At 43.1% G+C, this 27,746-nt stretch overlaps 1 protein-coding gene across 8 annotated transcripts in view; it reads right to left on the bottom strand.

Moving 5' to 3' along the window:
• Nucleotides 1-10,877: 10,877 nt before the first annotated feature.
• Nucleotides 10,878-27,746, bottom strand: part of LOC132404615 (complement C1q tumor necrosis factor-related protein 7-like) — a 63,715-nt gene continuing 46,846 nt past the window's right edge. For 4 of the 8 annotated variants that reach the window (XM_059988903.1, XM_059988907.1, XM_059988908.1 and 1 more), the window contains one exon: nucleotides 12,765-14,715. In XM_059988903.1, the coding sequence (XP_059844886.1) occupies nucleotides 14,087-14,715 (629 nt within the window). In that variant the 3' untranslated portion in view covers nucleotides 12,765-14,086. Of the gene's footprint in view, nucleotides 11,030-12,180; nucleotides 12,198-12,763; nucleotides 14,716-27,746 lie in introns of those variants that run through there. The other 4 variants (XM_059988909.1, XM_059988910.1, XM_059988905.1 and 1 more) reach the window with 3 other exon arrangements.

Below are 27,746 nucleotides of genomic sequence, written 5' to 3'. Positions count from 1 at the left end.
TATTGCAAATATTAGTAGTCAAAAACGTAACACTTTTTCTCGCAATCTTTCTCTGAGCTATTTTGTCATAAGTAATTCGGGTCTAATGCGTCTACTCAAGTAGCAAACAAATGTCAACAGAATTTGTTGACAAATGATTTAAAAAAATCTTCAAGGGTTATTTGTAAGATGAAAACTTTTAGAGCAACCAAACGAAAACATTGCAGAAGATGCATGACGAAGTCAAGGCAAGATGGTTTAAGATGGTGCTGAGCTGTGACCTCCATTGAAGCAGCTGCTCAGTTTTAATCGATTTTTAGAGTGTTTCTTTTTGGGTTTGTGAGGATAGTTTTGGGGACTGAAAGCAGAGTTAGGGGTTAGGTTAGGATTTTAGGGATAGGGATGTGGGTGAATAAAAATACTTCCTTGTTTTCATATAATATGAGATTAAAGGTGAAACTGTACAGATAGTACAAAAGCTACTGAAACTGTGAACTCAGCCTTTTCTCCTTGGAGCAACAGAGGATGAGGGGTGACCTGATGGAGGTGTATAAGATGATGAGAGGCATTGATCATGTGGATAGACAGAGGCTTTTTTCCCAGGGCTGAAATGGCTAGCATGAGAGGGCACAGTTTTAAGGTGCTTGTAAATAGGTACAGAGGAGATGTCGGGGTAAGTTTTTTACACAGAGAGTGGTGAGTGCATGGAATGGGCTGCCGGCGACGGTGATGGAGGCGGAAACGATAGGGTCTTTTTAGAGATTTCTGGACAGGTACATGGAGGTCAGAAAATGGAGGGCTATAGGTGACCCTACATAATTTCTAATGTAAGGACATGTTCAGCACAACATTGTGGGCTGAAGGGCCTGTATTGTGCTGTAGGTTTTCTATGTTCCTATGTTTCTTAGATAGAAATGTTGCGAAGGCACACTAACTGTCCTATTTTCAATTAAGTGATCCCAGCTGAACAAATAGTACAGAAATCACAAATGGCTTCAGGGTCATTTGCACAGGAGAGCAGCATTAGCTCAAGAACAAATAGCAGCAGATGACAAATAAAAGCAGAATATACTGCAAATAACCAGTAGGTCAGTCGGCAGCAATCAAGAGAAGGTGTAAATGTTTACACTGTAATTGTAGAAGAGGAGCATGGGATCAGCCTCAAAGAGGGGATATCCTATCTACCACTTTACATACATTTCAGGTGGATAGCAGATACTGTGTATGAAATTGAAGAACTGAAGTGTCATGGTCCGGATCGGTTCCCCTTTGAATTTAGTTAGGTTGCATTATGATCCAGACCATTGACTCTTTGTTCCCTTCTAATTCCGTTTCATGTGTCCCTTGAGCTTGGCTATTAAGGTAATCTACTCTCGACCCGAACCAACAGCTTATAAGCCCCTGGCTTTAGCCGTTCGGAGCAAGAGTGTTAGGAAGTATTAGCAAGTCGCCGTCGCTACCACAAGCCAGAATTATCCAGCCCGCATCGGAGTGCTGACAATTTGCCTTCCTTCGCCAGAGTGGGTCTGGGCAAGGTCAACCTGCCAGGGGTGAGTTGAAGGCGGAGTCCTGGCTTGATGTTCATGCCCAGAGTCCGTGTCTGTCCCTCGAAGAAGAGTCCCGGCTCGGTGCCTGAGTTGAAGGCGGAATCCTGGCTCGATGTTCCTGTCCTGTGTTTGGCGTCCATGTTTTTGGCTGCGGCGATCCTTGGTGTCCACGTTCTGGCTGCGGTGGTCCAAGGTCCTCGTCTCCAAGTCCTAGGTCTGCGATGATCCAATTTCCCAAGGTCCAAATTCCCTGTCTCCAGGTCCAAGGTCTGTGGCGGTCCCAGTCTCCAGGGTCCCAGTCATGAGCACGACGATCTAAGTTCCCAATGTCCAAGTACAAGGTCTGCGGCGGTCCATGTTCCCAGTTTCCAAGTCCAAGGTCTGCGGTGATCCAAGTCCCTAGTCTCCTAGTCCGAGGTTCATGTTCCTTTTTGTCCTCCTTGATTTCCCAGTTCTCTATGTAGCGAGTAATAAACACTATTTTATTGAACTCAAGAAAGACGTGTTTGTGTCCTGCTTGTGGGTCCCGTCCCAGCACCCTTGCCCCCACCTCATAACATGAAGTACTTTTGGACTGAAATAAAGAGTTGAAAACTGTGCTTCCCTAACCTTCTCCTCATCTGAAACTTGCTAGGGATTCAAACAGATTTTCAAATGATCTCATTGGACTTGGAAAACCATGTCATTTCTGATAATAGAGAAATGATAATCGCATAAAACCATTTTGCCACCATGACTTACTAAATAGAATAGAGCAATCATTTACCTTAAAAATAAAGGTAAGCAGTAGAACATTTTACAGACTCGCTCTCTAGACAGTAACCTTCTGCAGAAAATGCCCACTCTTCCTGTTACCTTAAAAAATGATTTCAGTGGTGCAAAATATGGATGGTTTGTATGATTGATGGGCGATGTGCTCTCTCCTTTCTCAAACACTTTAGGCAATTGACTTTCTCTATAATTGTAGCTGCGACTTAAACAAAGCACATTTCCATCAGATATTTATTACTTTTAACAGATGTTTCACAAATTTCATAGATCTATCTCTTTTAGTCTGAAATCAAATCATCATGCTCAGTTTCCTGTTCTGTGTTTGTAACTCATGTTGCTGTTTTCAATCACATTCTACAGCTGGATGTATTCTGATACTGAAAACATCACATCATCAGAAATGAAAGCTATAACATATGTGTGTGTAGATCCAAAATCTGCTTTTATTTTGTGTAAAATTAAATGGAAGACAAATTACAATGGATCCCAGTGAATAAACAATGTGGCATTCTGACCGATCGTATCTCTGAAGTTTGTGGAAACAGGCAATCTCTCGCAGAAGGAGGTACAGTGCAGGAACATATATTTTGCTATCATCATTTCAGTGCAACGTTAAAAGAAGAACCTGCCAGCATTATCTAACCCTAGATCAGAATGATTATAATCCATAGATATCAGCAAAACAAACTTATTAAAGTAGGAGATTTGATCAAGTGAAAATGATGGGTTCCATTTATATTATGTTCAAAAGCTGCAGCCAAGAAGCCAAATTTAGAGTTTGGCTGGTCTGTCTTGTTTCAGAGCAACCTGCCTACTTTCAGTTCCCAGCAAGATGCCCTCATTCAATGTTATTTAATGAGATAAGTGTAGTATGGAGACTCAGATTTCTGTCATGATCCTAACTTGACAGTAGTTTCTGTAAACGTTTAAAGCAATTTTAGTTCTGGATATTGGAAAGCTGTATTGAAAGATTAGCTTGTAAATGAAATAGTTCCTTGTTTGCATTACAGCCCTGGAGGATCTAATATTTGGAAGCAGATTTCCAATGCAATTTAAGATGTAACAGGGCGGTTATTCCAGTGTGAGTAATTTGGCAGTATGCATTGTATCAAGCATTGTCCATATAAAACTTTGGGTTTGCTTCATCTGCTAGTTGACAACAGATGCAAAGCAGAACTATTTTGCAATATGTTGACCTGCAAATATATTTTTTGAGGAAGTATCCTGGGACCACCTCCACCTCATTCAAGTAAAATAAATTATTGTGTAAGCAACAGGAGATGGGTTGCTGACCAAGTTTAGGATTCTCAGGGTTAACCCCAAAACAACTAGCAGCTGACTGGATGCACCATCCAGCTTCCAGAATTAACTCAAGTGTAACTGCTGGCATGGCAGATATCCCAGACTGAGCTACTTGCGGAGCCACAAGAACATAAAGAACTTGCCCTAAACAAGGCTCCAGGGTCCATTTCTAGCAGTCTTTATATTTTGAAATTTCAGCTTAACTTACTGAAAGTTGGGCTCTGAAGAATAAATCAGACAATGAAGGAAATTAAAAGCTGAGAGGATATTATTGTTTAATATCTGAGTAATATTGTAAATATCTTATTTGATTAAGCATTATTTGGTTGTTTAAATAATTAATTATGGGTTATATGTAGAAGTACGTGAAAGGCAGATGTCATCATGCGACCATGTCATATGTGTGCACTTCATAAAAGGAAAATGAAACCAAGCACACGCATCTCTCAGCTCTGTGATTTTTTTTCTTTCAATTACTTTTATGTTTCAGGGTTACAAGACATGACAGTGGTGACGAGAAAGTTTTAAACAAACTCGAGATGACTACCTACATGTTGAAGCGCAGCGAGATGTTTGAGTTTAAAAAAGTGCACCAAGAAACAGTCCAGTAAAAACCATAGTGCAGCTCATGATTCCTCGAGAAGGGACAGAGATGGTGGAGTTAACAATGGACAGAAAATGGTGAATTCATGGGTTCATAATCAGGCAATCAGGTGATAATAATCAGAAACTAAAAATAAGCAGAAATGGCTACATTGGAAAGATAAACTTGTTCAAATTTAGAAGTGATAACTGGATATTTTATACTGAGCAAATTGAGCAGTTTTTTAAAGCAAACGGAATAACCAATGAGGAGCGACTGCCAGTTTACCCGAGTGTACTCGGTGGAAGAACATACAGTTTGCTTAGAAGTTTGACTGCTCCAACCAAACCAGCCAAAATGATCCCTGCTGATATTGTGAAAGTAATGTAGGAACATTTAGAGCCAAAACCATTGCTGATTGCAAAACACTTTACGTTTCATAAGTGGAATCAAAAGGGAGGGGAGTCCATTTCAGTTTATGTAACTGAATTGAAGAGATAGTCTTAGCATTGCCAGTTCAGTAATGGACTTAATGATGCACAGGGAGATTGCTTAGATTGTGAAATCTTGCAAGAAAACATTCAAAACAGCTCATAACTGAAATACAGCTCAGATTTAAAGCAGTTGAAATCATTGTATCAATGGAAACAGCAGGCAGAAGTGCAATTGAGTTGAAGTCAGGAATGAAAGAGAGTGTGAACAAAACAGCAACATCTAAACAAAAACTGGTTTGGCTGAACAAATTGTGTTACCATTGTGACAAGGGCTCACATAAACCAGACCAATGTAGATTTAAAGGCAAAACCTGCAGAAAATGCAACAAAGTAGAACACATACAAAGAGCATGCCAGGCAGACAGAACTGAATGAGCTGCACAGGGAAGAGAAAGATGTTAAAAGTCAAGTTGCTGTTTCATAATGAGTACTTATCTGCCTGCTGTTGATGAAAAATCTGATAACGATGAGAGTGATGCGGGACTGGTTAACCTTGGGATTTACAATGTGAAAACTAACAATAGACAAGCAATACATCTTACTTCAGAAGAAAATGGCAAATTAATTAAAATGGAATTGGTTTGGCTGTTTCAGTCATCCCAGAATATGAGTTTACACGGCATTTCAAAGATAGTGGACTGAAGCCTGCAGATATCCAACTAAGAACTCATACGGAGAACAGGTTACTCCTGTGGGAATGACATTGGTAACAGTGAGATACAGCAATCAACAAATCACATTGGGCTGGTGTGAGGAAAGAACAGGAGGCCCTGCTGAAATGGAGTGCTAGTCGGGATGGGATTGCTGAAACAACTCCAACTTGATTGGACATCAATCCACCATTTGCACGTCACATCCCCTGAATAAAGTCAACTGACAGTGAGTTAATAAAGGTACTGGATGTTGTTACAGCAGTATTCAAGGATGGAATGAAATAATCAAACTATCAAGAGTAAAATAGTGTTAAATGAAAATGCCACACCCATGTTTTACAAGACCTGTTTAGTTCCTTCTGCCATCTGTTTTTACGTAGCCAGTGAGCTAGAATGCATGGAGGCTGAAGGGATTCTTTCCAAAGTTGAGAGGTGTCCATGGGCAATGCCAGGAAGAGTGGGTCTATCAGGAATGACGGTGACTTTAAAGTCATCATCAACTCAGTACAAAAGAATAGAGGATGCCTTTTCAAACCTTTCTGGAGGGAAACGCTTCAGAAAAGTGGGTTTAGCTGAGGGATATGGAAGAAGAGTCCGAAGTGTTTCTCACCATAAACACTCAGAAAGAGCTTTATTGCCATAATAGGCTTATTTTTGGAGTAACATCTGCACTCTGGCAGAAAGCTATGGACCAAGTACTTTAACACTGCCCAGGCACTCAGTGTTACCTGGATGACATCACTCTCAAAACGTCAAGACAGTGCAAAGAACATTGGAATATTGTGTGCTCAGAGCGTGGAACAATAACTAATATGGCAAGGGGATGGGAACCAGTATGTTAGAGATGAGGATGAGCCAGCAGCAATACAAGTAGATGAATATGTAATATGTAATATGAATGGAAGGAAGGACCAACAATGATGGAGTACAACTGCAGACAGAGCAAAGAGTTAAGTTGTACCACAGAGGCAAAATTCATAAGGGCAAAGAATTCAGGACTGAAGGTGCTGCATTTGAATGCGTGTAGCATTCAGAATAAGTGGATGAACTCATGGCGCAATTAGAGATTGGGCGGTATGACATTATGGGCATTACTGAGTCGTGGCTGAAAGAAGGTCATAGTTGGAAGTTTAACATCAAAGGATATACTTTGTGTTAAAGGTTCAGGCTGGAAGGCATAGACAGTGGTGTGGCTCTATTGGTAAGATGGAATTACATCTTTTGAAAGAGGTGACATAGGGTCAAAAAATATTCGATATTTGTGGGTGGAGTTAAGAAATTACAATGGTTAAAAAAATATTATGGGAATCATATACAGGCCTCCAAATAGTAGTGAAGCTATGGGGTCAAGATTGCAAAGGGAGCTGGAAAGGACATGTAATAAGGGTAATGTCACAATTGTAATGGGGGATTTCAATATGCAACGGGATTGGGGAAATCAGGTTGGTGTTGGATCTCAAGAGAGGGAATTTGTTGAATGTCTATGAGATGGCTTTTTAGAGCAGCTTGTGCTTGACCCTATTCTGGGAAAGGCTAGCTTAGATTGGGTGTTGTGTAATAACCCAGATTTTATAAGCCATCTTAATGTAAAGGAACCCTTAGGAGGTAGTGATCATAGGTATCTTACGGATAGGGGAATCAAGGGATATGGGGACAAGGCAGGAACCGGGTATTGTTAGTAGATGATCAGCCATGATCTCAGAATGGCGGTGCAGGCTCGAAGGGCCGAATGGTCTACTTCTGCACCTATTGTCTATTGTCTATAATATCATTGAACTCATACTGCAATCTGACAGGGAGAAGAATAAGTCACATGTATCAGTATCGCAGAGGAATAAAGGGAAATACAGAGGCATGAGGGAGGAGCTTGCCAAGGTAGATTGGAGAGGGATACTGCCAGGGATGACTGCAGATCAGAGATGCCTGAAGTTTCTGGGAATAGTTCACAAGATGCAGGATAGATATGTGCCACAGAAGAAGAAGTTCTCAAATGGCAGGGGTAGGCAACCGTGGCTGACAAGGGAATGTATGGACTGCATAAAGCTGAAGAAGAGGGCATATAAAGTAGCAAAAGTGAGTGGGAAGTTTTAAAAATCCAACAAAAGACAACTAAAAAAGCTATAAGAAGGGAAAAGATGAAATATGAGGACTAACTAGCCAATAGTATGAAGCAGGAAACTAAATTTTTTTTCAGTTATATAAAGAGTATAAGGGAGGTGAGAGTTCATATTGGACCACTGGAAAGTTATGCTGGTGAGGTAGTAATGAGGACAAAGAAGTGGCAGCTTAACTTCATAAGTACTTTGCTTCAGTCTTTACAATGGAAGACACTAGCAGTGTGCCAGAGGTCCATGGGTGTCGGAGACCAGCAGTGAGTGCCATTGTTATTACAAAGGAAAAAAGTGCTAGACAAACTTAAAGGTCTTAAGGTAGATAAGTCACCTGGGCCAGATGGACTACATCCCTGAGTCCTGAGAGAGGTTGCTGATGCATTGGTCATGATCTTTCAAGAATCCCTTGATTCTGGCATGGTCCTGGAGGAATGAAAAATAAGAGAGGAAAACAAAAGAGAGGAAATTATAGGCTGGTTAGACTAACCTCAGTGGTTGGGAAAGTTTTGGAGTCCATTATTAAGGACGAGGTTTCGGGGTGCTTGGAGACTAATGATAAAGTACGTGAAAGTCAGCATGGTTTCTGTAAAGGGAAATCTTGCCTGATAAATCTGGAAAAGTTCTTCGAGGAAGTAACAAGCAGGGTGGACAACGGAGATGCAGTGGTTGTCATTTTCTTGGATTTGCAGAGGCATTTGATAAGTTGCCTCACATGAGGCTGCTTAACAAAATAAATCTTATGGTGTTTCAGGAGATATACTGGCATGGATAGAGGAATGGCTGACAGGCAGGAGGCAGTGAGTGGGAAAAAAGAGGGTCTTTTCTGGTTGGCTACCAGTGACCAGTGGTGTTCCTCAGGGGTCAATATTGGGACTGCTATTTTTCACATTATTTGTCAATAACTTAGATAGTGGTATTGATGGCTTTGTAGCAAAGTTTGTGGATGATACAAAGATAGGTGGAGGGGTAGATAGTGTTGAGGAAGCAAAGTGATTGCAACTGGATAGACAAATTGGAAGAATGGGCAAAAAAGTGGCAGATGGAATACAGTGTTGGGAAATGTATGAAAATGCATTTTGGTAAAAGGAACAGTAGTGCAGACTATTATATAAATGGGGAGAAAATTCAAACATCAGAGGTGTAGAGAGACTTATGAGTCCTCTTGCAAGACTCCCAGAAGGTTAATTCACAGGTTGAGTCTGTGGTAAAGAAGGCAAATGCAATGCTGATGTTTATTTCAAGGAGAATAGAATATAAAAGTAAGAAGAAAACTGGGCTGAGAATTGGCAGATGGAGTTCAACCCAGATAACTGTGAGGTGGTTTATTTTGGTAGGTCAAATATGATGGCAGAATATAGCATTAATGGTAAGACTCTCGGCAGCGTGGAAGATCAGAGGGATCTTGGGGTCCGAGTCCATAGGACACTCAAAACTGCTACGCAGGTTGACTCTGTGATTAAGAAGGCGTATGGTGCATTGGCTTTCATCAATCGTGGGATTGAGTTTAAGAGCCGAGAGGTAATGTTGCAGCTATACAGGATCCTGGTCAGACCCCACTTGGAGTACTGTGCTCAGTTCTGGTTGCCTCTCTATAGGAAGGACATGGAAACCACAGAAAGACTGCAGAGGAGATTTACAAGGATGTTGCTTGGATTGGGGAGCACGCCTTATGAGAATATGTTGAGTGAACTCGGCCTTTTCTCCTTGGAGTGATGGAGGATGAGAGGTGACCTGATAGAGGTGTTCAAGATAATGAGAAGCATTGATCATGTGGATAGTCAGAGGATTTTCCCCAGGGCTGAAATGGCTAGCGTGTGAGGGCAATAGTTTTAAGGTGCTTGGAAGTAGGTACAGAGGAGATGCCAGGGGTAAGTTTTTTTATGCTGAGAGTGGTGAGTGCATGGAATGGGCTGCCGGCGGCGTTGGGAGAGGCGGAAACGATGGGGTCTTTTAAGAGACTCCTGGATGGGTACGTGGAGCTCAGAAAAATAGAGGGCTATGGGTAAAGTCTAGGTAGTTCTAAGGTAGGGACATGTTTGGCACAGCTTTGTGGGCCAAAGGGCTTGTATTGTGCTGTAGGTTTTCTATGTTTCTATAATGCTGAGTCTTAATAAGGCACTAGTTAGGCTACATCTGGAGTATTGTCAACAGTTTTTGGCTCCATATCTCAGAAAGGATGTATTGACATTGGAGAGAGTCCAGTGGAAGTTTACGAGGATGATTTCAGGAATGAAGGCATCTTTGTGCGTGTACTCACTGGAATTTAGAAGAATGCATTGAAACCTATCAAATGTTGAAAGGACTAGATAGGGTGGATGTGGAGACGTATCCTCTGATGGGGGTGTCCAATACTAGAGGGCACAACCTCAAAATTGAGGAGCGACCTTTTAGAACAGAAGTAAGGACAAACTTTTTTCAGCAAAAGAGTGATGAATTTGTGGAATGCTCAGCCACAGACTGTGGTGGGGACCAAGTCCGTTGGTATATTTAAAGCAGAAGTTGATAGATTCCTGATTGGTTGGGGCATCAAGGGATCTGGTGAGAGGGTAGATATATGGGGTCGAATGGGATCTGGGATCAGCCATGATGAAATGGCAGAGCGGACTCCATGGACAAAATGGCCTAATTCTGCTCTTATGTCTTATGGTCTAACAAGTGTGAATTCTTTAAACTAAGTATCATTTATTGTGTTCACATGATGGACACATAAGGATTACACAAATGTACTGAGAAAATTCAAGCAGTGGTGTAGGCCCCAAGGCCATAGGATGTGTCACAGCTGTGGACCTTTTTAGAAATTGTAAATTAGTATAACAGGTTTCTGCTAAACTTGGTGTTCCATCTCTTGAACTCATTACCACAGATCGGGAAGAAATAGCAATGGACTAAGCAGTGTGAGGTGGCTTTCCAAAAGACAAAAGAAATGGCGATGTCAGATACTGTACTCACACATTATAATCCATGTTGTCCAGTGAAGCTTGCCTGTGACCTTCATATACGCATATATATAAAAGCTGAGATGCATTCTATATTGAGTTGAAGTTCATAGCTAACCAGGGAGGCATGCTGTGTATTTAATACTTCAGTACTATTTGAGTAATTTTGTAAGCATATTGTTTAATTCAATATTTCATTATGGGTTATATGCAAAAATATGTGAATGGCATACCTCAGCACATCACCACATCGTATGTTTGCGCCTCACTAAAAGTAAAACAAAACTAACACACACATCTTCCAGCTCAATGTTTTCTTTTGTTCAATTAATTTTTTGTTTTGGAGTTACAACATATAACCATTACCATGTTCGGATATGGCCCAAGTGCAGAGTGAGAGACACTGATACAGGTCAATGCGAACAGCATTAAAGGGAAAACAAAACAATAAACACAAGGCCAAATAGGGCCATTGACTTAAACTCTCAAATGGGAAATGAAGCCAACACTGCGGCTGAAAAGAAAGACTAAACATTAAATGAATGCCACTAGTCTTCGGAGTCAGTTGACTTGAAAGTCCAATTTTCTCAGGGAAGGCCAAAAGCCAACAGGCAGCGAAGCATTACTGTGCTCTGTCCCAGTCTCGACAAGCGCTATGAAGACAAGTACGAAGTTAATTACTATCACGATTAACTAATAATTAGCTGACACATGCAAATTCACAAGCACAATTGCTATATCTACTGCGCTGCTGAATCTGTGGCTGTGACAATAACAGATATAGTTGGGAATTCCAACATATAAGACTTGAGTGATCCTGCTAAAGAATTAGTTTTCGGGCAAAGAACATTTATTCATTGTCATCTATATTTCAGAGACACACCAGTCACGAGCCATATTGACAGATGCTAATGTGTATGGTAGTGAGGTCAGCTGAGAAGATCATCGGGGTCTCTCTTTCCACCATCATGGACATTTACACTACACGCTGCATCCGCAAAGCAAACAGCATTATGAAGGACCCCACACACCCTTCATACAAACTCTTCTCCCTCCTGCCATCTGGGAAAAGGCACTGAAGCATTCGGGCTCTCACGACCAGACTATATAACAGTTTCTTCCCCCAAGCTATCAGACTCCTCAATACCCAGAGCCTGGACTGACACTTTACTGCCCTATTGTCCTGTTTATTATTTATTGTAATGCCTGCTCTGTTTTGTGCACTTTATGCAGTCCTGGGTAGGTCTGTAGTCTAGTGTAGTTGTTTTTTTTTCTCTGTGTTGTTTTTTACATAGTTCAGTCTAGTTTTTGTACTGTGTCAAGTAACACCATGGTCCTGAAAACCATTGTCTCATTTTTACTATGTACTGTACCAGCAGTTATGATTGAAATGACAATAAAAGTGATTTGACTTGACTTGACTTGATAACTAACAATTAAAATTTGTGTCAGGCAATCAGTGTTTCCAAGTACATACGACCTTATCATTTTCATCTTCGCACTGTTATTGAGTTACCCATCTTCAGCCATCTGCAAGCGACCACTCATAAGAAATTTGTGGGTCAGCAATTAAGTGTGTGTGGGGGGTGGGGGGAGGTTGTCAGCTACTAAATGTAGGAATGGGTTTGAACCAAATTATTATATAGTGAGTAAAATACCCGGATTCCCAAAAGTAATTTCTCTATGAACTATGCACTAATCAAAAATCTTGTAGAGTATTTACCCTTGCCTGGATGACTGCAGCTCCAGAGCACTTAAGAAGAAATCATTCAGTTGAACACAGCCGACTGACTGAAACACGGTCCAGTATATAGAAATCATCTACAAGGTGAAATGCAGCAACTCACTAATGCTTTTTTGACACATCTCCCAAACATGGAAACATGGTTAGGTAACCTAATAAACTTTACCACACAGATATCTGTGAAGATGGCTCATAAGCACTTTTCCATAGGCAATCAGAAGGGCAATAATTTGCCAAGGAAAACCCCCACTGTCACATGAATGAATGAAGAAAATGTATTGCAAAAGTATCAAAGAACTAGCATCAATGAATGAAATAATTAGATTATCAATAGAATTACAGGAGACTGGTACATCCTGCAGTTCTTCCTCTCAAAGCCTCTAGTGACCAAAGACAAAGATGTCCTTTGCATTTTCTTTTGGTGAAGATGGTTGAGAGAAAAATATTGGTGAAAATACCTGGGAGATTTTCTTGCTCAATAGTGCTAGGCCATCTTTAACCTGCCCTTGTGTTAGTGACATGATTTCCTATAAATACCCTTAATTAAAAATAGTATTCCTGATTGAAAAGTCCTCCTTCAGTCCTGTACTGAAACTTCAGCCTTGTCTTTGCTTTTGACTATGAAGGCATAACTTAAAGAGGAGCAGAGTGCTGTCACTGAGCTAAATCAATTTCATTTAATAAAATATAACAATTACCTTCTTTGTTACAATTACTAATGCATATTCTTAAAAATATTAAACTTTATTTGCAATTGTTTAAATATGAAAAGCCATTCTCTCATCGTATATCATTGAAATATTATTTTCATCGTATAATTGATTAGCATTTTGAATCAAAACTTATGAACAAATTTCACCAACCCTAGCTGCCAGTGGGAGTTTGCAGACAGAGTGAGAGTATCAAAACAGCATAGTTTGATACCTGTTTCCAACCTATCCACCACTGATTGCACTGCTCCATTATGAGTTATGGGACAGGGAATCTACTACCCTGCAACAATTCAAGCTGACTCCTCAAGGTAATTGAGGAAAAATTCCAAGCTATCAGTTCAAGAGATCCTGATTTGTCTTTTCTGCTGAGTTGTAAAATACCGTTAATTGAAAAGTGTCCTGATAGAATTCAATATAGATGTGTGATTTCCCACACTTGAATTTCTTTTGTGCATTTTACTTGCTGATATCTGATTGATGATATCTGCTGTTTTTTATAACCATGGAAATGAGAAAAATGAAACCCTTGTGACTCTGCTTTTGGTGTGATGAATAGAACACACATTAGCATCATATATATTGGATAGAGAGCCCAGTTGCCACCTTTTCATAAAATATGGGTTTGCAGAAAATATGGCATAATTTATTAAAATAGAGTTGCTACTACCAAATTAACAAATGGTGTTAAGAGAATTCAATGTATGTATCTATTGGGAAAAACAAAATTCATGATTGTTTTATATATAAAGAAAAGCAAATTTCAGTCATTGGAGAACTTGCCAAATTAGCTACAATTAAAAAATTGTAATTGGAGTAATGTATGCCCTAAATCAAACTAAAACCTAATTCAAATGATATCAATAAACAAAAACATAAAATGTACTTTCAATCGAATGATATTTAAGTTTTGGATATTCAGGATATCAGGGCTGTTCACACTGTCCTTGAAAACTTCTGAGCCATACTAATGTGAAAACTTGTAATTGTGCCTGTATTTGTGAACTGGATATGTGAAATATCATTATCAGGGTTTATTCCACATACACCACTTCTAATTAAGTCCATTAGAAAATGAAACAAGATTGGGCAATATTTGGTAGGCAAATTCCATTTGAATTCCAAAGTAGAGCACCCAGTGAGAAATGGAACAATTTCATGTATTTCAAACATGCCTAAATTTTACCATTAAATACTTATGATGTACCTTGACAAATGACTTGGTAATCAAACTGAAATATTTGGCCCGTTTTGTACTATAGTTCATCTTCTGCCAAAGCGTCCAGGTAATCAGCATCAGCATAAAGCAAAAAGCCGGAAAATAAACTGTCAGTCCAGTTAGGATCAGAAAATAGACCATTCTGTTCATATTCAAAGATCTCCAGCCACACTTCATCTTCTGGCTTCAGGTACATAACAGTAGATCCTGAAGATACGTCATGATTTCCCGTGTTAGCGTCAAAGGTCCTTATACGATATTCACCATTATGCACTAGTGCAAGTGCAAGATGTTTGTTACCCAGGGTAATCTCATAAGAAAAGTAATAAATCCCTGGAATGGCACAGATAAACTTTCCAGAAGAAGGGGTGTAATGGCCACCCTCATTTAAGAGGATTTTATTGAATATAATGGGTGTTCTCTCTGTTGGGTAACTGGTAGTTATGCCAACAGAGAAGGCAGATTTGAGTATCAAGCTCCCACATTTACAAACACCAGGGGGTCCAGGGTCTCCTTTCTGTCCTTTGCTTCCTTTAGGTCCTGAAGATCCTGTGGGTCCTGATTTTCCTTTCAAGCCACTCTGTCCTCGAATTCCCGCTTTCCCAGCTGGTCCTTTATCTCCTTTATCACCCAACTGTCCATCATGTCCAATTTTCCCCCTTATCCCTGGAATAAATCAGAATGGTGAAGTTACTATGGCCAATTTTCATTCACATGGGAATAAACAAATCTGAAACAGATCTAAAAAAACAGATATTTTAAAGAATCTGTTACAAAAGCACTTTTAATATATTTGAATGCTTCTCCATGACGTTTAGTTGATTTTCCATTTATATTGAGAGGTTTCCCAAGCTGTCAGTAAAATTTATAATAATTGACACAAATGATCTCGTTGGATTATGAGCATCACACAATGGAGCTGGAGGAAGTTAAAGGGTCAGGAAGCATCCATGGATGGAAGTGAACAAATAACATTTTGAGTCATGGCCCTTCATCAGGACTAGAAAGAAAGAGGGGAGATGGCCAGTATAAAAAGTTAGGGGCAAAGGGTAGAGGTGAATCCAGGTGAGGGAATGAAAGGCAGGTGAGAATAGGGGAGAGTGGAATGATGTAAGAAGCTGGGATAGGTGGAAGTGACGAGGAGTGAAGAAGATGGAATTTGACCAGAGAGAACAGTGTACCTTAGAATAGTTCCACTACTTCTCCAGCTCCTTGTGTGTTGCTCCAGTCAGCACCTGCAGTTTCTTGTGTCTTCAGTAGATTATGAATTTTTTTTTTATCAACAAGTGCATTTCTCTTTTTGCAGAATTGCTTTCTATCATATTCTATTGAGCCAAGGTACAAATGGGAGATTACATTAACTGTTAAGCAAATTAATTTTGTGCCAGTTGCAGCAAATTTAAAACCAGACAATGCAGGGACTACTCAGCAGAACAAATAACATTTCTGGAGAGAGAAAATCAAAGACTGCCTCAATAGTTGCTGTCTGGCATTCTGAGAATGTCCAGCAAGTTAGTTTTTGCAGTTATTTGAAATAACTTTATCTCATATCACATGTTCTGGGGTCATAGTTGAAGATTATGGGTTCAGATTTAGAGGGTCAAATCTACCAGACTTTTATAAGGAAGGAAGCAGCTTTGTATCAACGTCAGAAGGCCATATGTTATCTCTTACATTTTTAGGTAATTTCTCTTAAGAGAGGAATTTGCTTTCGCTCTATATTGGGTGGGCCTTTTTTCTTTCAGTTCACCTTTTGTTTCTGAATTTTTTGGTTAATGTTTACTGAAAGAAACAAAGCAACAAAAGGTCTGTTGTGCATTGTTACTTAAATAGTTCAGAAGTATAATCCATTCCCTTGCATAACAGAATAACGTTATATACCCTAAGCTGAAAATGCTATTATTTGGACTATGAATAGCTCAACATTTAATATAATCTGTATTTTTCTCACAAGGGTGAGAGACAGCACAGCAACACAGCTAGCCTTACAACTTCAGCAGCTTGGGTTAAGACAGAGGAGCAGATTTAGGCCATTCAGCCCATCGAGCCTGCTCTGCCATTCCACCATGGCTGGTTCCAGATCCCACTCAACCTGACCTCCAGTACTATTGGTATGAAGTCTGCAGTCTCCTTGTGACTGTGTGGGTTTTTTTTTTCAGGTTTTCTTGGTCTTCCCACATCCTAAAGGCATCAGGGATTGGTAGGTTAATTGGCATTGTAAATGGCCCCGAGCGTGTTGGTGAGCAGTAGAATCTTGTGGGACAAAGGGTTACTGAAATGCAGAGAGCACAAAATAAGTTTGAGTAGTATCGGTGCTTGACAGCTGGACAACCTCAGTGGGCCAAAGGACCAGTTTTCATGCTCTAGGAACCTACGACTATATAACTCTATGTTCCATGGAACTCACTTGTTCAATATTAATCAACATAATATTTTGTTTTTCAATCACACATACTGAACTGGCTTCTTCTGCCGGTTTCTCAAAATTAAACAAACTCCCTCAAAAGATAATTGGCAGGCCAGCTTCTTCAAAATACACTCCTAAACTGTGGAATTCAGTATCCAAAACTATAAGGGATGCAGACTCAGTTGATGCCATCTTAAAACCCATGTATTTAACCTTGCTTTTAAGTAATATCTTTTTGTCTTTTATTTTCATGTTTATTTTAACTTTCATTTTTTATTTTATTTTCATATTTGTACTTATCCCATTCTGAAGTACTTTGAATTAATTGTCTGTATGAAAAGTTCTCTATGAATATGTTATTATTAGGATAAAAATTATTATTACATATATAATCATGTCTAAAATTGTTTGTAAATTGTTTGTTGAATTTACTGAATTTACGTATTTTTGTTGCGTTAAGAACAATTTGTTAATGCATAACCCAGTCAGTATTTGAATTTAACTATTAAAATAACAGTAAGTGCAAAAATTCCTACGTTTTGACCTGGAAATTTTAATGTGGGAGTAAATGTCAAGTACTTGATAAATCAGCAGGGTGCCTTATTCTGAGGATCATTTAGATCAAGTGACTATGAAGTATTGACAATACATTTCAAAGTGGAGCTGGTGTGTGACTTGGAGCTGAATCTGCAGGTGCTGGAGATCCCATGCACCAATTCTGCTTGCACTTCCTAGTGGTAAAGGTTGTGAGTTGGGATGTTCTTTCAGAGCAGCCTTGGCGTGTAACTGTAGTGCTTTTGGTAGATGGCAAAAACTGCTGCAGTAGTGCCCTGCTGTTGGAGGGAATGAACAATTAGACATGCTTGTTAAGCAGACAGCTTTGTCTTGGATGGTTTCCAGCTCCTAGAATACTATTGGAGGTGCAGTCCAGACAAGTGGAGAGTACTTTAACCTAATTCTGATGTGCTTTGTTGAACGTAGAAAGGTTTTGGATGCCAGCAATTGTATCACATGCCCAAGGACACAGCCTCCAAATGGCGCTGGCAGAATAGAGGCCAACATAGATCAGCTATGACAGGCTTGAAAGGCCCGATTACCTACGCTGCTCCTGTCTTTTTTGTTATGTCTAGATGTTGCTGCATACAAGTATGGACTGATTTATTTGCTCAGGAGTTGTAAATGAAATTGACAACTGTGCACTCATCAGTGAGGATAACCACTTCTGACGTTATGATTGAACGAAGGTCAAATGTAGATGAATTGGACCAGGACACTGCCCAGAGGAAAAGCTGTATTGTTCGACTGAGCCTGAGATGTTTGACATGCACCATCAATAACTCTCTCTGAGACGTGAAGTCGAGATATCGGCTTTTATTGACTGGAAGAAGGAACCAGCAGTGAGTGACCACCATACTACATCCTGGAAAATGAGGCCGGGCTCAGGCCTCAATTGCCTTTATACCGGGGTCTGTGGGAGGAGCCACAGGAGCAGTCAGCAGGGGGCGTGTCCACAGGGGTCTGTGGGAGGAGCCACAGGAGCAGTCAGCAGGGGGCGTGTCCACAGGGGTCTGTGGGAGGAGCCACAGGAGCAGTCAGCAGGGGGCGTGTCCACAGGGGTCTGTGGGAGGAGCCACAGGAGCAGTCAGCAGGGGGCGTGTCCACAGGGGTCTGTGGGAGGAGCCACAGGAGCGGTCAGCAGGGGGCGTGTCCAGACAGGCACACGTAGTTCACCACATCCCCTCATGCTTCCCTATCCTGCCTCATCCCAATAAGCACAAGCCCCTTTCCCTCTGCAATGTGTGAGTCCAGCCACTGGAGAGTTTTCCCTTGATGCCCAATTGACTTGACTTGTACAAAGGGCATTAATGCCACAATCAGCCAAAAGCACTTTCTGGAATTTAATTCCTTGGGCTATGATTGGATTAAAGCTGTGACATGGTATGTAACCTAGTGGTGGTTCAAAACCTGTACTGGGCATCAGTGAGCAAATTCTAGTTTAGCCCTTGACACACAGTCAGTGACACTGTCCATCACAGTGCTGATCATTGAGGGTAGGCTGATTGGACAGATGCTAGAATGAATAATGTGTAGATGCCAGATTAAAGAAGAAGCAGATAATGCTGGAAACAGCAGTCTGGGCAGTACGTGAGGAAAGAGAAACAGTTAATACCTTACATTCAAATCCCTTTGTCAGATGTTGCCTGAATTTTTCTGGCATTTTCTGTTTTTATTTCGTATTTCCAGCTTCTGCAGTATTTTAAATCTTCCAGTGTGTTGCAATTTAATTGGAAGTTTTGGCCAGAGGTACAAATGGTTTTGGAGCATAAGTGCTACAACCCAGATGCAGCATGGCCCCATTGACTTTACTTCGTCCTGTATTCTGAGTCATTTCTTCAGATCAAGTTCAAAACTAACTAACTGTAAGGTCCCCAGTTTCCCCTGTTTTGCCCCAATGACTTCTATGGCAACTCACTAATGATGCATTGCTGAAAAATTGTTCTCTGTATCTTATGAGAACTCTTCTTTTAGATACAATAATGTACCTACTATTACAATGAGCTAAATAACTCTAATCTGTGTGACTTTAAAGGTCAAGTCTTGGAGATCAGCTCAACGCTTCACAGTATTGCTGGCCCAGCTTCATTTCCCACTGCTGCCTGTAAGGAGGTTGTACGTTCTCCCCGTAACAACGTGGGCTTCCTCCGGGTGCTTTGGTTTTCTCACACAGTCTGGTTGGTAGGCTTTTTTGTTTTTTGTAAGATTTCCCGTGATTCAGCTCAGATTCCTGGGTGGCATGGCTCGAAGGGCCAGAACGTTTTGGCTTATACAGTCACTTCAGTTGGAAGACACGTTGGATCATCTACATCTGAATGAAAATTATCGTCAAAACTAGCTGGTGCAACTTTGCTGATCTTCTGCCAAAGCATATGAGGAAATGTATATCATATTCATGTTTTACAAAAGGATTTGGTTTTGGATTGCATAATTAGTACTGATTTTGGTGAAGAATGGACATGTTGTAGCGACCCACTTCCCAGTGCACTCGAACCGGCTCATAAAGTGGCGCGCGCTGGCATTGAGGCCGGTCCCAAAGAGGGTGCCAAGCCTGCTTCACCAGCAAGGGGAAAAGCCCACGCGTGGGACGGGACTATGAATACGCACCCCCTACAGTATTCCTGCCCGGGGAGGGCGGGATCAGGAAGGCTTTAAAGCGAGGCTGCGAAGTTTGAATAAACATCTTTCGCAACTGCAGCTCACTGACTCCGTGTCATTATTGCAGCGCTGCATATAGCACACCGCTACAATTGGTGACCCCGACGGCCCAAACAATATTTGGACCGGAGATGAACGACGCCGTATCTGTTCATGCAGTTTCATTAAAACTGCCAAGCTTCTGGGCGCTGCAACCTCACCTATGGTTCCAGCAAGCAGAAGCCCAATTCCACATTCCGCAGGTAACCTCGGATTCCACACGTTACTACTACGTGGTGAGCTCCCTCGACCAGAACACAGCGGCCCAGGTTGAGGAGTTCATACAGTCACCCCCAGCAGACGGCAAATACACAGAATTCAAAGCCCTGCTCATAAGGACTTTCGGACTCTCACGGCGCGAGCGAGCTGCCCGCTTACTGCACCTGGATGGTTTGGGTGACAGACCGCCATCGGCTTTGATGAACGAGATGCTGGCCCTGGCTGAAGGACACAAGCCCTGCCTCATGTTTGAGCAGGCATTCCTAGAGCAGCTGCCCGAGGACATACATACGCCTGCTGCTGTCCGACACGGATTTCAGCGACCCCCGGAAGGTGGTGGCCCGGGCAGACGTGCTGTGGAAAGCCAAGAAGGAGAGTGGGGCGTCCGTCACACAGATCACCAGGCCATGCTCCCAGCACCAGATCAGACCGGGCCCAGTCACAGAGCCCACTAACCCCAGAGGCAGGGGTGAGGAGACCAACAAACAATGGTGCTTCTACCACCAGCGGTGAGGCGCAGAAGCCCGCCGCTGTAGCCCGCCCTGCAAGTACCCGGGAAACGCCAGGACCAACCGCCGCTGATGGCTATGGTGGCTGGCCATCGGGATAGCCTCCTGTATGTGTGGAACAGGCGGTCAGGACGCTGCTTTTTGGTCGACACCGGAGCCGAGATCAGTGTCTTACCTCGGACGAGTTACGACACCTGCAACAGAGAACCGGGTCCCACCCTGAGGGCCACGAACGGCAGCACAGTAAGGACCTACATGACCCGTACGGTGCGGCTACAGTTTGGCTCCAGCCGGTTCACGTGGGACTTCATACTGGCCGCTATAGCCCAACCACTCCTGGGAGCAGATTTGTTGCAAGCTCACAGCCTACTGATCAACCTGCCCAAGAAGAGACCGGTCCACGCCGAGACCTTTCAAACGTTCTCCCTGGGTGAAGCCCAGTTGCCGGCCCCGCACCTAGACTCCATCAGCCTGTCCGACAACGACTTCACCAGAGTCCTGGCGGATTTCCCATCGGTTCTGACGTCGCAGTTCATGGCAGCTTTTGTTAAAACCAAAGAAGCCTTGGCGGACGCCGCAATGCTAGTGCACCCCAGAACGGACGTCCCTACCACCCTCACAGTGGACGCATCTAACACAGCAGTCGGTGGGGTGCTGGAACAACTCATCGAGGGTCGTTGGTAACCCCCATGCGTTTTTCAGCAAACACCTACGACCACCCGAGCTCAAATACAGTGCTTTCAACTGGGAACTGTTGGCGCTCTACCTGGCAATCCAGCATTTCAGGTACTTCTTAGAAGGTAGGCCTTTCACTGTGTTCACGGACCACAAACCTCTTACCTTTCTGTTCACGAAAGTGTCCGACCCATGGTTGTCCCACCAGCAGCGACATCTATCCTACATCTCCGAATACACGACGGATGTCCAGCATGTCTCGGGAAAGGACAATGTCGTGGCGGACGCCCTCTCCTGCTCTAACATCCAAGCCCTGTCCCGGGGGTAGACTATGAAGTGCTGGCGGAGGCGCAGCAGGCAGACGAGGAGATCCCTAGTTACAGAACCGCAGTCTCTGGTTTGCAGCTCCAGGACCTCCCCATAGGCCCAGGTGAGAGGACCCTACTCTGTGACGTCACCACCTGCCAACCCCACCCCGTCGTCCCGGCAGTCTGTCTGCGGCGTGTTTTCGACTCCATTCACAACTTAGCACACCCCTCCATCAGGACAACGGTCCGGATGGTCTCCAACAGGTTTGGTTGGCACGGACTCCGCAAGCAGGTCAGTGAATGGGCCAAAACGTGCATGCAGTGCCAAACAGCCAAGGTGCAGCGGCGCACCAAAGCCCCACCGCAGCAGTTCGAACCCACCCACCGGCATTTTGACCACATTCATGTGGATACCGTGGGCCCCTTGCCAGTGTCGCGAGGAGCACGGCACCTCCTGACTATCGTGAACCGGTTCACAAGATGGCCGGAGGCGATCCCGCTCACCGACACCACCTCCGAATCCTGCGCCCGAGCCCTGATCGCCACCTGGATACCTCGCTTTGGTGTACCGGCCCACATTACCTCCGACAGAGGCGCCCAGTTCACCTCCAGCCTGTGGTCAGCTGTGGCCAGTCTGTTGGGGACACAGCTGCACCACACAACTGCCTACCACCCACCGTCGAACGGACTAGTGGAGCATTTCCACCGTCACCTGAAGTCGGCTCTCATGGCCCGCCTCAAAGGGCCTAACTGGGTGGACGAGCTTCCCTGGGTCCTGCTCAGAATCCGCACGGCACCCAAAGAGGATCTGCATACCTCGTCGGCCGAGTTGGTGTACGGTGCACCCCTGGTCATCCCAGGAGAGTTCATACCAGCCCCAAGGGGGCAAGAGGAAGAACCCGCAGCAGTCCTGGGCAGACTATGCGAGAGGCTCGGTGACCTGGCCCCCATACCTACTTCACAGCACGGGCAGAACCCGACCTACGTACCCAAAGACCTGCAAAACTGTAAGTTCGTTTTTGTACGACGGGGCAGACATTGGGCACCGCTACAGCAGCCCTACGAGGGGCCGTTTTACGGCGATCAGAAACAACGGATCTACATTCGTGCTGGACATTGGGGGGAAAGAGGATGTGTACACGGTGGACCGACTCAAACCAGCCCACGTGGATGTGACGCAGCCGGTCGAGTTTCCGGCACCGCGGTGCAAAGGCCGACCTCCCAAACAGGGTCCGGCCCAGACTGTGGACATTGGGGGGGTGTATTGCCGGTTCTGCTGGGGGGGGGGGGGGGGTTATGTGGTGACCCACTTCCCAGCGCACTCGAACGGGCTCACAAAGTGACGCGCGCCGGCATTGAGGCAGGTCCCAAAGAGGGCATCAAGCCTGCTTCTCCAGCAATGGGAAAGGCTCGCGCGCAGGATAGGACTGTGAATACGCGCCCCCTACAGCATTCCCGCCTGGGGAGGGCGGGATCAGGAAGGCTTTAAAGCGAGGCTGCGAAGTTTGAATAAACCTCTTTTGTAACTGCAGCTCACCGGCTCCGTGTCGTTATTGCAGCGCTGCATGTAGCATACCGCCACAATGTCTCACAAGTCTTTTAATAAATTTTAAATCATCCAGATGAAATATTTTCAAGATGGATGCTTGCTAAAAGGAGAGATGTCACTTTGGGTAGGTGGACATGTGGAGTTCAGATTACAATTAGATAAACCTTAATCTTGCTGCAGGTACAGTAAATTCGAGGTACCTACAATTGCTCCTAAATTTGCATATCTCAGGATATTTTGGTTGCTGAGTAGTTCACCTTGTTACTCACAAGCACCAGTCTCCTCCCACCTACAATATCCCAAAATCCCCACTTATTTTGATTCCTTCTCCTTGGTATTCTTTGGTTTATGTTTTAATTCATCAGTTTCAGACTTTGAGGACATTCCTTTCATTCTGTTTATCACCAAGGTCCAGATATCTCATTGTCCTGATTGCATTTTTATTGGTTCACGCTTCCAAGCAAAGCAGTTCAAAATCAAAACAATCTTGAACAAGTAATCTGTCTGGTAAAGTACACTTCAAAATTCTCTGTTTTAGAAAAGTCCAGGCAAATTTGTTTTTATGCAAAAATGTGAAGGAGTCGCTTATAAATTTGGCCATCTCCTGAGAAATAGTCTCCTACACATAGAAACACAGAAAACCCACAGCACAATACAGGCCATTCAGCCCACAAAGTTGTGCCGAACATGCCCCTACCTTAGAAATTACTAGGCTTACCCATAGCCCTCTATTTTCCTAAGCTCCATGTACCTATCCAAAAGTCTCTTAAAAGACCTTATCGTATCCACCTCCACCACCGTTGCCGGCAGCCCATTCCGCGCACTCACCACTCTCTGTGTGAAAAAACTTACCCCTGACATCTCCTCTCTACCTACTCCCCAGCACCTTAAACCTGTGTCCTCTTGTGGCAACCATTTCAGCCCTGGGAAAAAGCCTCTGACTATTCACATGATCAATGCCTCTCATCATCTTATACACCTCTATCAGGTCACCTCTCATTCTCTGTCGCTCCAAGGAGAAAAGGCCGAGATCACTCAACCTGTTTTCATAAGGCATGCTCCCCAATCCAGGCAACATCCTTGGAAATCTCCTCAGTATCCTTTCTATAGTTTCCACACCTTTCCTGTAGCACAGTACTCCAAGTGGGGTCTGACCAGGGTCCTACATAGCTGCAGCATTACCTCTCGGCTCGTAAATTCAATTCCATGATGGATGAAGGCCAATACACTGTATGCCTTCTTAACCACAGAGTCAACCTGCGCAGCCCCAAGATCCCTCTGATCCTCCACATTGCCAAGAGTCTTACCATTAATATTATATTCTGCCATCATTATTGATCTACCAAAATGAACCACTTCACATCTATCTGGGTTGAACTCTATCTGCCACTTCTCAGCTCAGTTTTGTATCCTATCAATGTCCCGCTGTAACCTCTGACAGCCCTCCACACTATCCACAAAACCTCCAACCTTTGTGTCATCAGCAAATTTACTAACCCATCCCTCCACTTCCTCATCCAGGTCATTTATAAAAATCACGAAGAGTAGGGTTCCCAGAAAAGATCCCTGAGGGACTCCACTGGTGACTGACCTCCATGCAGAATATGACCCGTCTACCCGTTGCCTTCTGTGGGCAAGCCAGTTCTGGATCCACAAAGCAATGTCCCCTTGGATCCCATGCCTCCTTACTTTTTCAATAAGCCTTGCATGGGGTACCTTATCAAATGCCTTGCTAAAATCCATATACACTACATCTACTGTTCTTCCTTCATCAAAGTGTTTAGTCACACTCTCACAAAATTCAATCAGGCTCGTAAGGCACGACCTTCCCTTGACAAAGCCATGCTGACTACTCCTAATCATATTATACCTCTCCAAATGTTCATAAATCCTGCCTCTCAGGATCCTCTCCATCAACTTACCAACCACTGAGGTAAGACTCACTGGTCTATAAATTCCTGGGCTATCTCTACTCCCTTTCTTGAATAAAGGAACAATATCCACAACCCTCCAGTCCTCGGGAACCTGCCCCCTCCCCATTGATGATGCAAAGATCATCGTCAGAGGCTCAACAATCTTCTCCCTCGCCTCCCGCAGTAGCCTGGAGTACCTCTCATCTGGTCCCAGCGACTTATCCAATTTGATGCTTTCCAAAAGCTCCAGCACATCCTCTTTCTTAATATCTACATGCTCAAGCTTTTCAATCTGCTGCAAGTCATCACTACAATCACCAAGATCCTTTTCCATAGTGAATACTGCAGTAAAGTATTCATTAAGTACCTCTGCTATTTCCTCTGGTTCCATACGCACTTTCCCACCATCATGCTTGATTGATCCTATTATTTCATGACTTATCTTTTTGTTCTTCACATACTTGTAGAATCCCTTGGGGTTTTCCTTAATCCTGCCTGCCATGGAGTTCTCATGGCGCATTCTGGCTCTCCTAACTTCCTTCTTAAGCTCCTTCCTGTTAGTCTTATAATCTTCCAGATCTCTAACACTACCTAGCTCTCTGAAACTTTCGTAAGCTTTTCTTTTCTTCTTGACTAGAGTTATTGCAGCCTTTGTACATCACGGTTCCTCTACCCTACCATAATTTCCCTGTCTCATTGGAATGTACCTATGCAGAACTCCACACAAATAGCCCCTGAACATTTGTCACATTTCTTCTGTACTTTTCCCTGAGAACATCTGTTCCGAATTTAAGCTTCCAATTTCCTGCCTGATAGCTTCATAATTCCCCTTACTCCAATTAAACGCTTTTCTAACTTGTCTGTTTCTATCTCTCTCCAATGCTATTGTAAAGGAGATAGAATTATGATCACTATCTCCAAAATGTTCTCCCACTGAGAGATCTGACACCTGACCAGGTTCATTTCCCAATACCAGATCAAGTACAGCCTCTCCTCTTGTAGGCTCATCTACATATTGTGTCAAGAAACCTTCCTGAACACACCTGACAAACTCCACCCCATCTAAAGCCCTCACTCTAGGGAGATGCCAATCGATATTTGGGAAATCAAGATTTCCCACCACGACAACCCTGTTACTATTACACTTTTCCAGGATCTGTTTCCCTACCTGCTCCTCGATATTCTTGTTATTATTGGGCTGCCTATAAAAAACACCCAGTAAAATTATTGACCCCTTGCTGTTCCTAACCTCCACCCACAGAGACTCCATAGACAATCCCTCCATGACATCCTCCTTTTCTGCAGCTGTGACTCTATCTCTGATCAGCAGTGCCACACCCCCACCTCTTTTGCCTCCCTCCCTGTCCTTTCTGAAACATCTAAAACCTGGCACTTGATGTAACAATTCCTGCCCCTGAGCCATCCAAGTCTCTGTAATGGCCACCACATCATTACTCCAAGTACTGATCCACGCTCAAAGCTCAGCCGCTTTATTCACAACACTCCTCACATTAAAATAGACACATCTCAAACTATCCGTCTGAGCACGTCCCTTCTCTATCACCTGCCTATCCTTCCTCACACACTGTCTCTAAACTTTCTCTATTTGTGAGCCAACTACCTCTTCCCCAGTCTCTTCAGTTCGGTTCACACCCCCCCCCCTCCGACAATTCTAGCTTAAACTCTCCCCAGTAGCCTTAGCAAAACTCCCCGCCAGGATATTGGTCCCCTTGAGATTCATGTGAAACCCTTCCTTTTTGTATAGGTCACACCTGCCCCAAAAGAGATCCAGAAATCTGAATCCCTGCCCTCTGCTCCAATCCCTTAGCCATGCATTTATCCTCCACCTCATTCTATTCCTATACTCACTGTCGTGTGGCACAGGTAGAAATCCCAAGATGACTACTTTTGCAGTCCTGCTTCTCAACTTCCTTCCTAACTCCCTGTAGTCTGTTTTCAGGATCTCTTCCCTTTTCCTACCTATGTCATTGGTACCGATATGTACCATGACCTCAGGCTGTTCTCCCTCCCACTGCAGGATATCGAGGACATGATCTGAAACATCCCGGACCTTGGCACCTGGGAGGCAAAATACCATCTGAACATGTACATGATATGTACATTAAGACATTCACCTATACAATTGGGTTAAATCTATCCTATTGTTTTGTGTGAATTATAAAACCCAGGCCTTGGAAATTTAGTAATATGTAAGTCATTGTGTCACTTAATCCTTCCTTACAAATTCATTGACAGTATCATCATGAAACACATAATGGTATTGTACTTTATGCAACAGTTGTTTTCACATGTGATTTGTATTGAAGACCGTAAAATAATATTACTTCCAGCAACTAAAGAGACTTATCTTTGCTACCTTTCGCTGTGTATATTAATCTTTTGATCTCCAAAATGCATCACAAAATAGACTGAATTTGACAGCTTCTCCTGTCTATGCATTTTGTCTACGATTCATTTCTTAGGCTGTGATACTGGCTCTAAATTCAAAATCACTGTCCCCATTTTATGATAAAGGAGGAAGGCCTGTGTCTGATTTGCACTTGGTCCTGGGCCAATGGAGCTGGGATTATTTTTGGTCGTTGCAGCTTTTTGCTTCAAATATATTTCGTATAATTTGTGTTTTCTTATGACATACATAAAAAGTGGCCATTCAGTGCATCCAATCTGTGCAGACTCTCAAAGCAATCCCAGCAGTCTAAATCCTCTTAGTTTCCAGTAACCCCTCTTCATTCTAACATGCTCAATAACATCCACCCTGATTGTCCTGCCCTCCTGCTACCACCTCTACTAGGGGCATTTTACAACAGCCTCTTAACCTACCAATCACCATGTTTTTGGAAATCA

The sequence above is a fragment of the Hypanus sabinus genome, chromosome 14, assembly GCF_030144855.1.
Source record: "Hypanus sabinus isolate sHypSab1 chromosome 14, sHypSab1.hap1, whole genome shotgun sequence".
NCBI lineage: Eukaryota > Metazoa > Chordata > Chondrichthyes > Myliobatiformes > Dasyatidae > Hypanus > Hypanus sabinus.
This window is presented reverse-complemented; position numbering and strand designations above follow the sequence as displayed.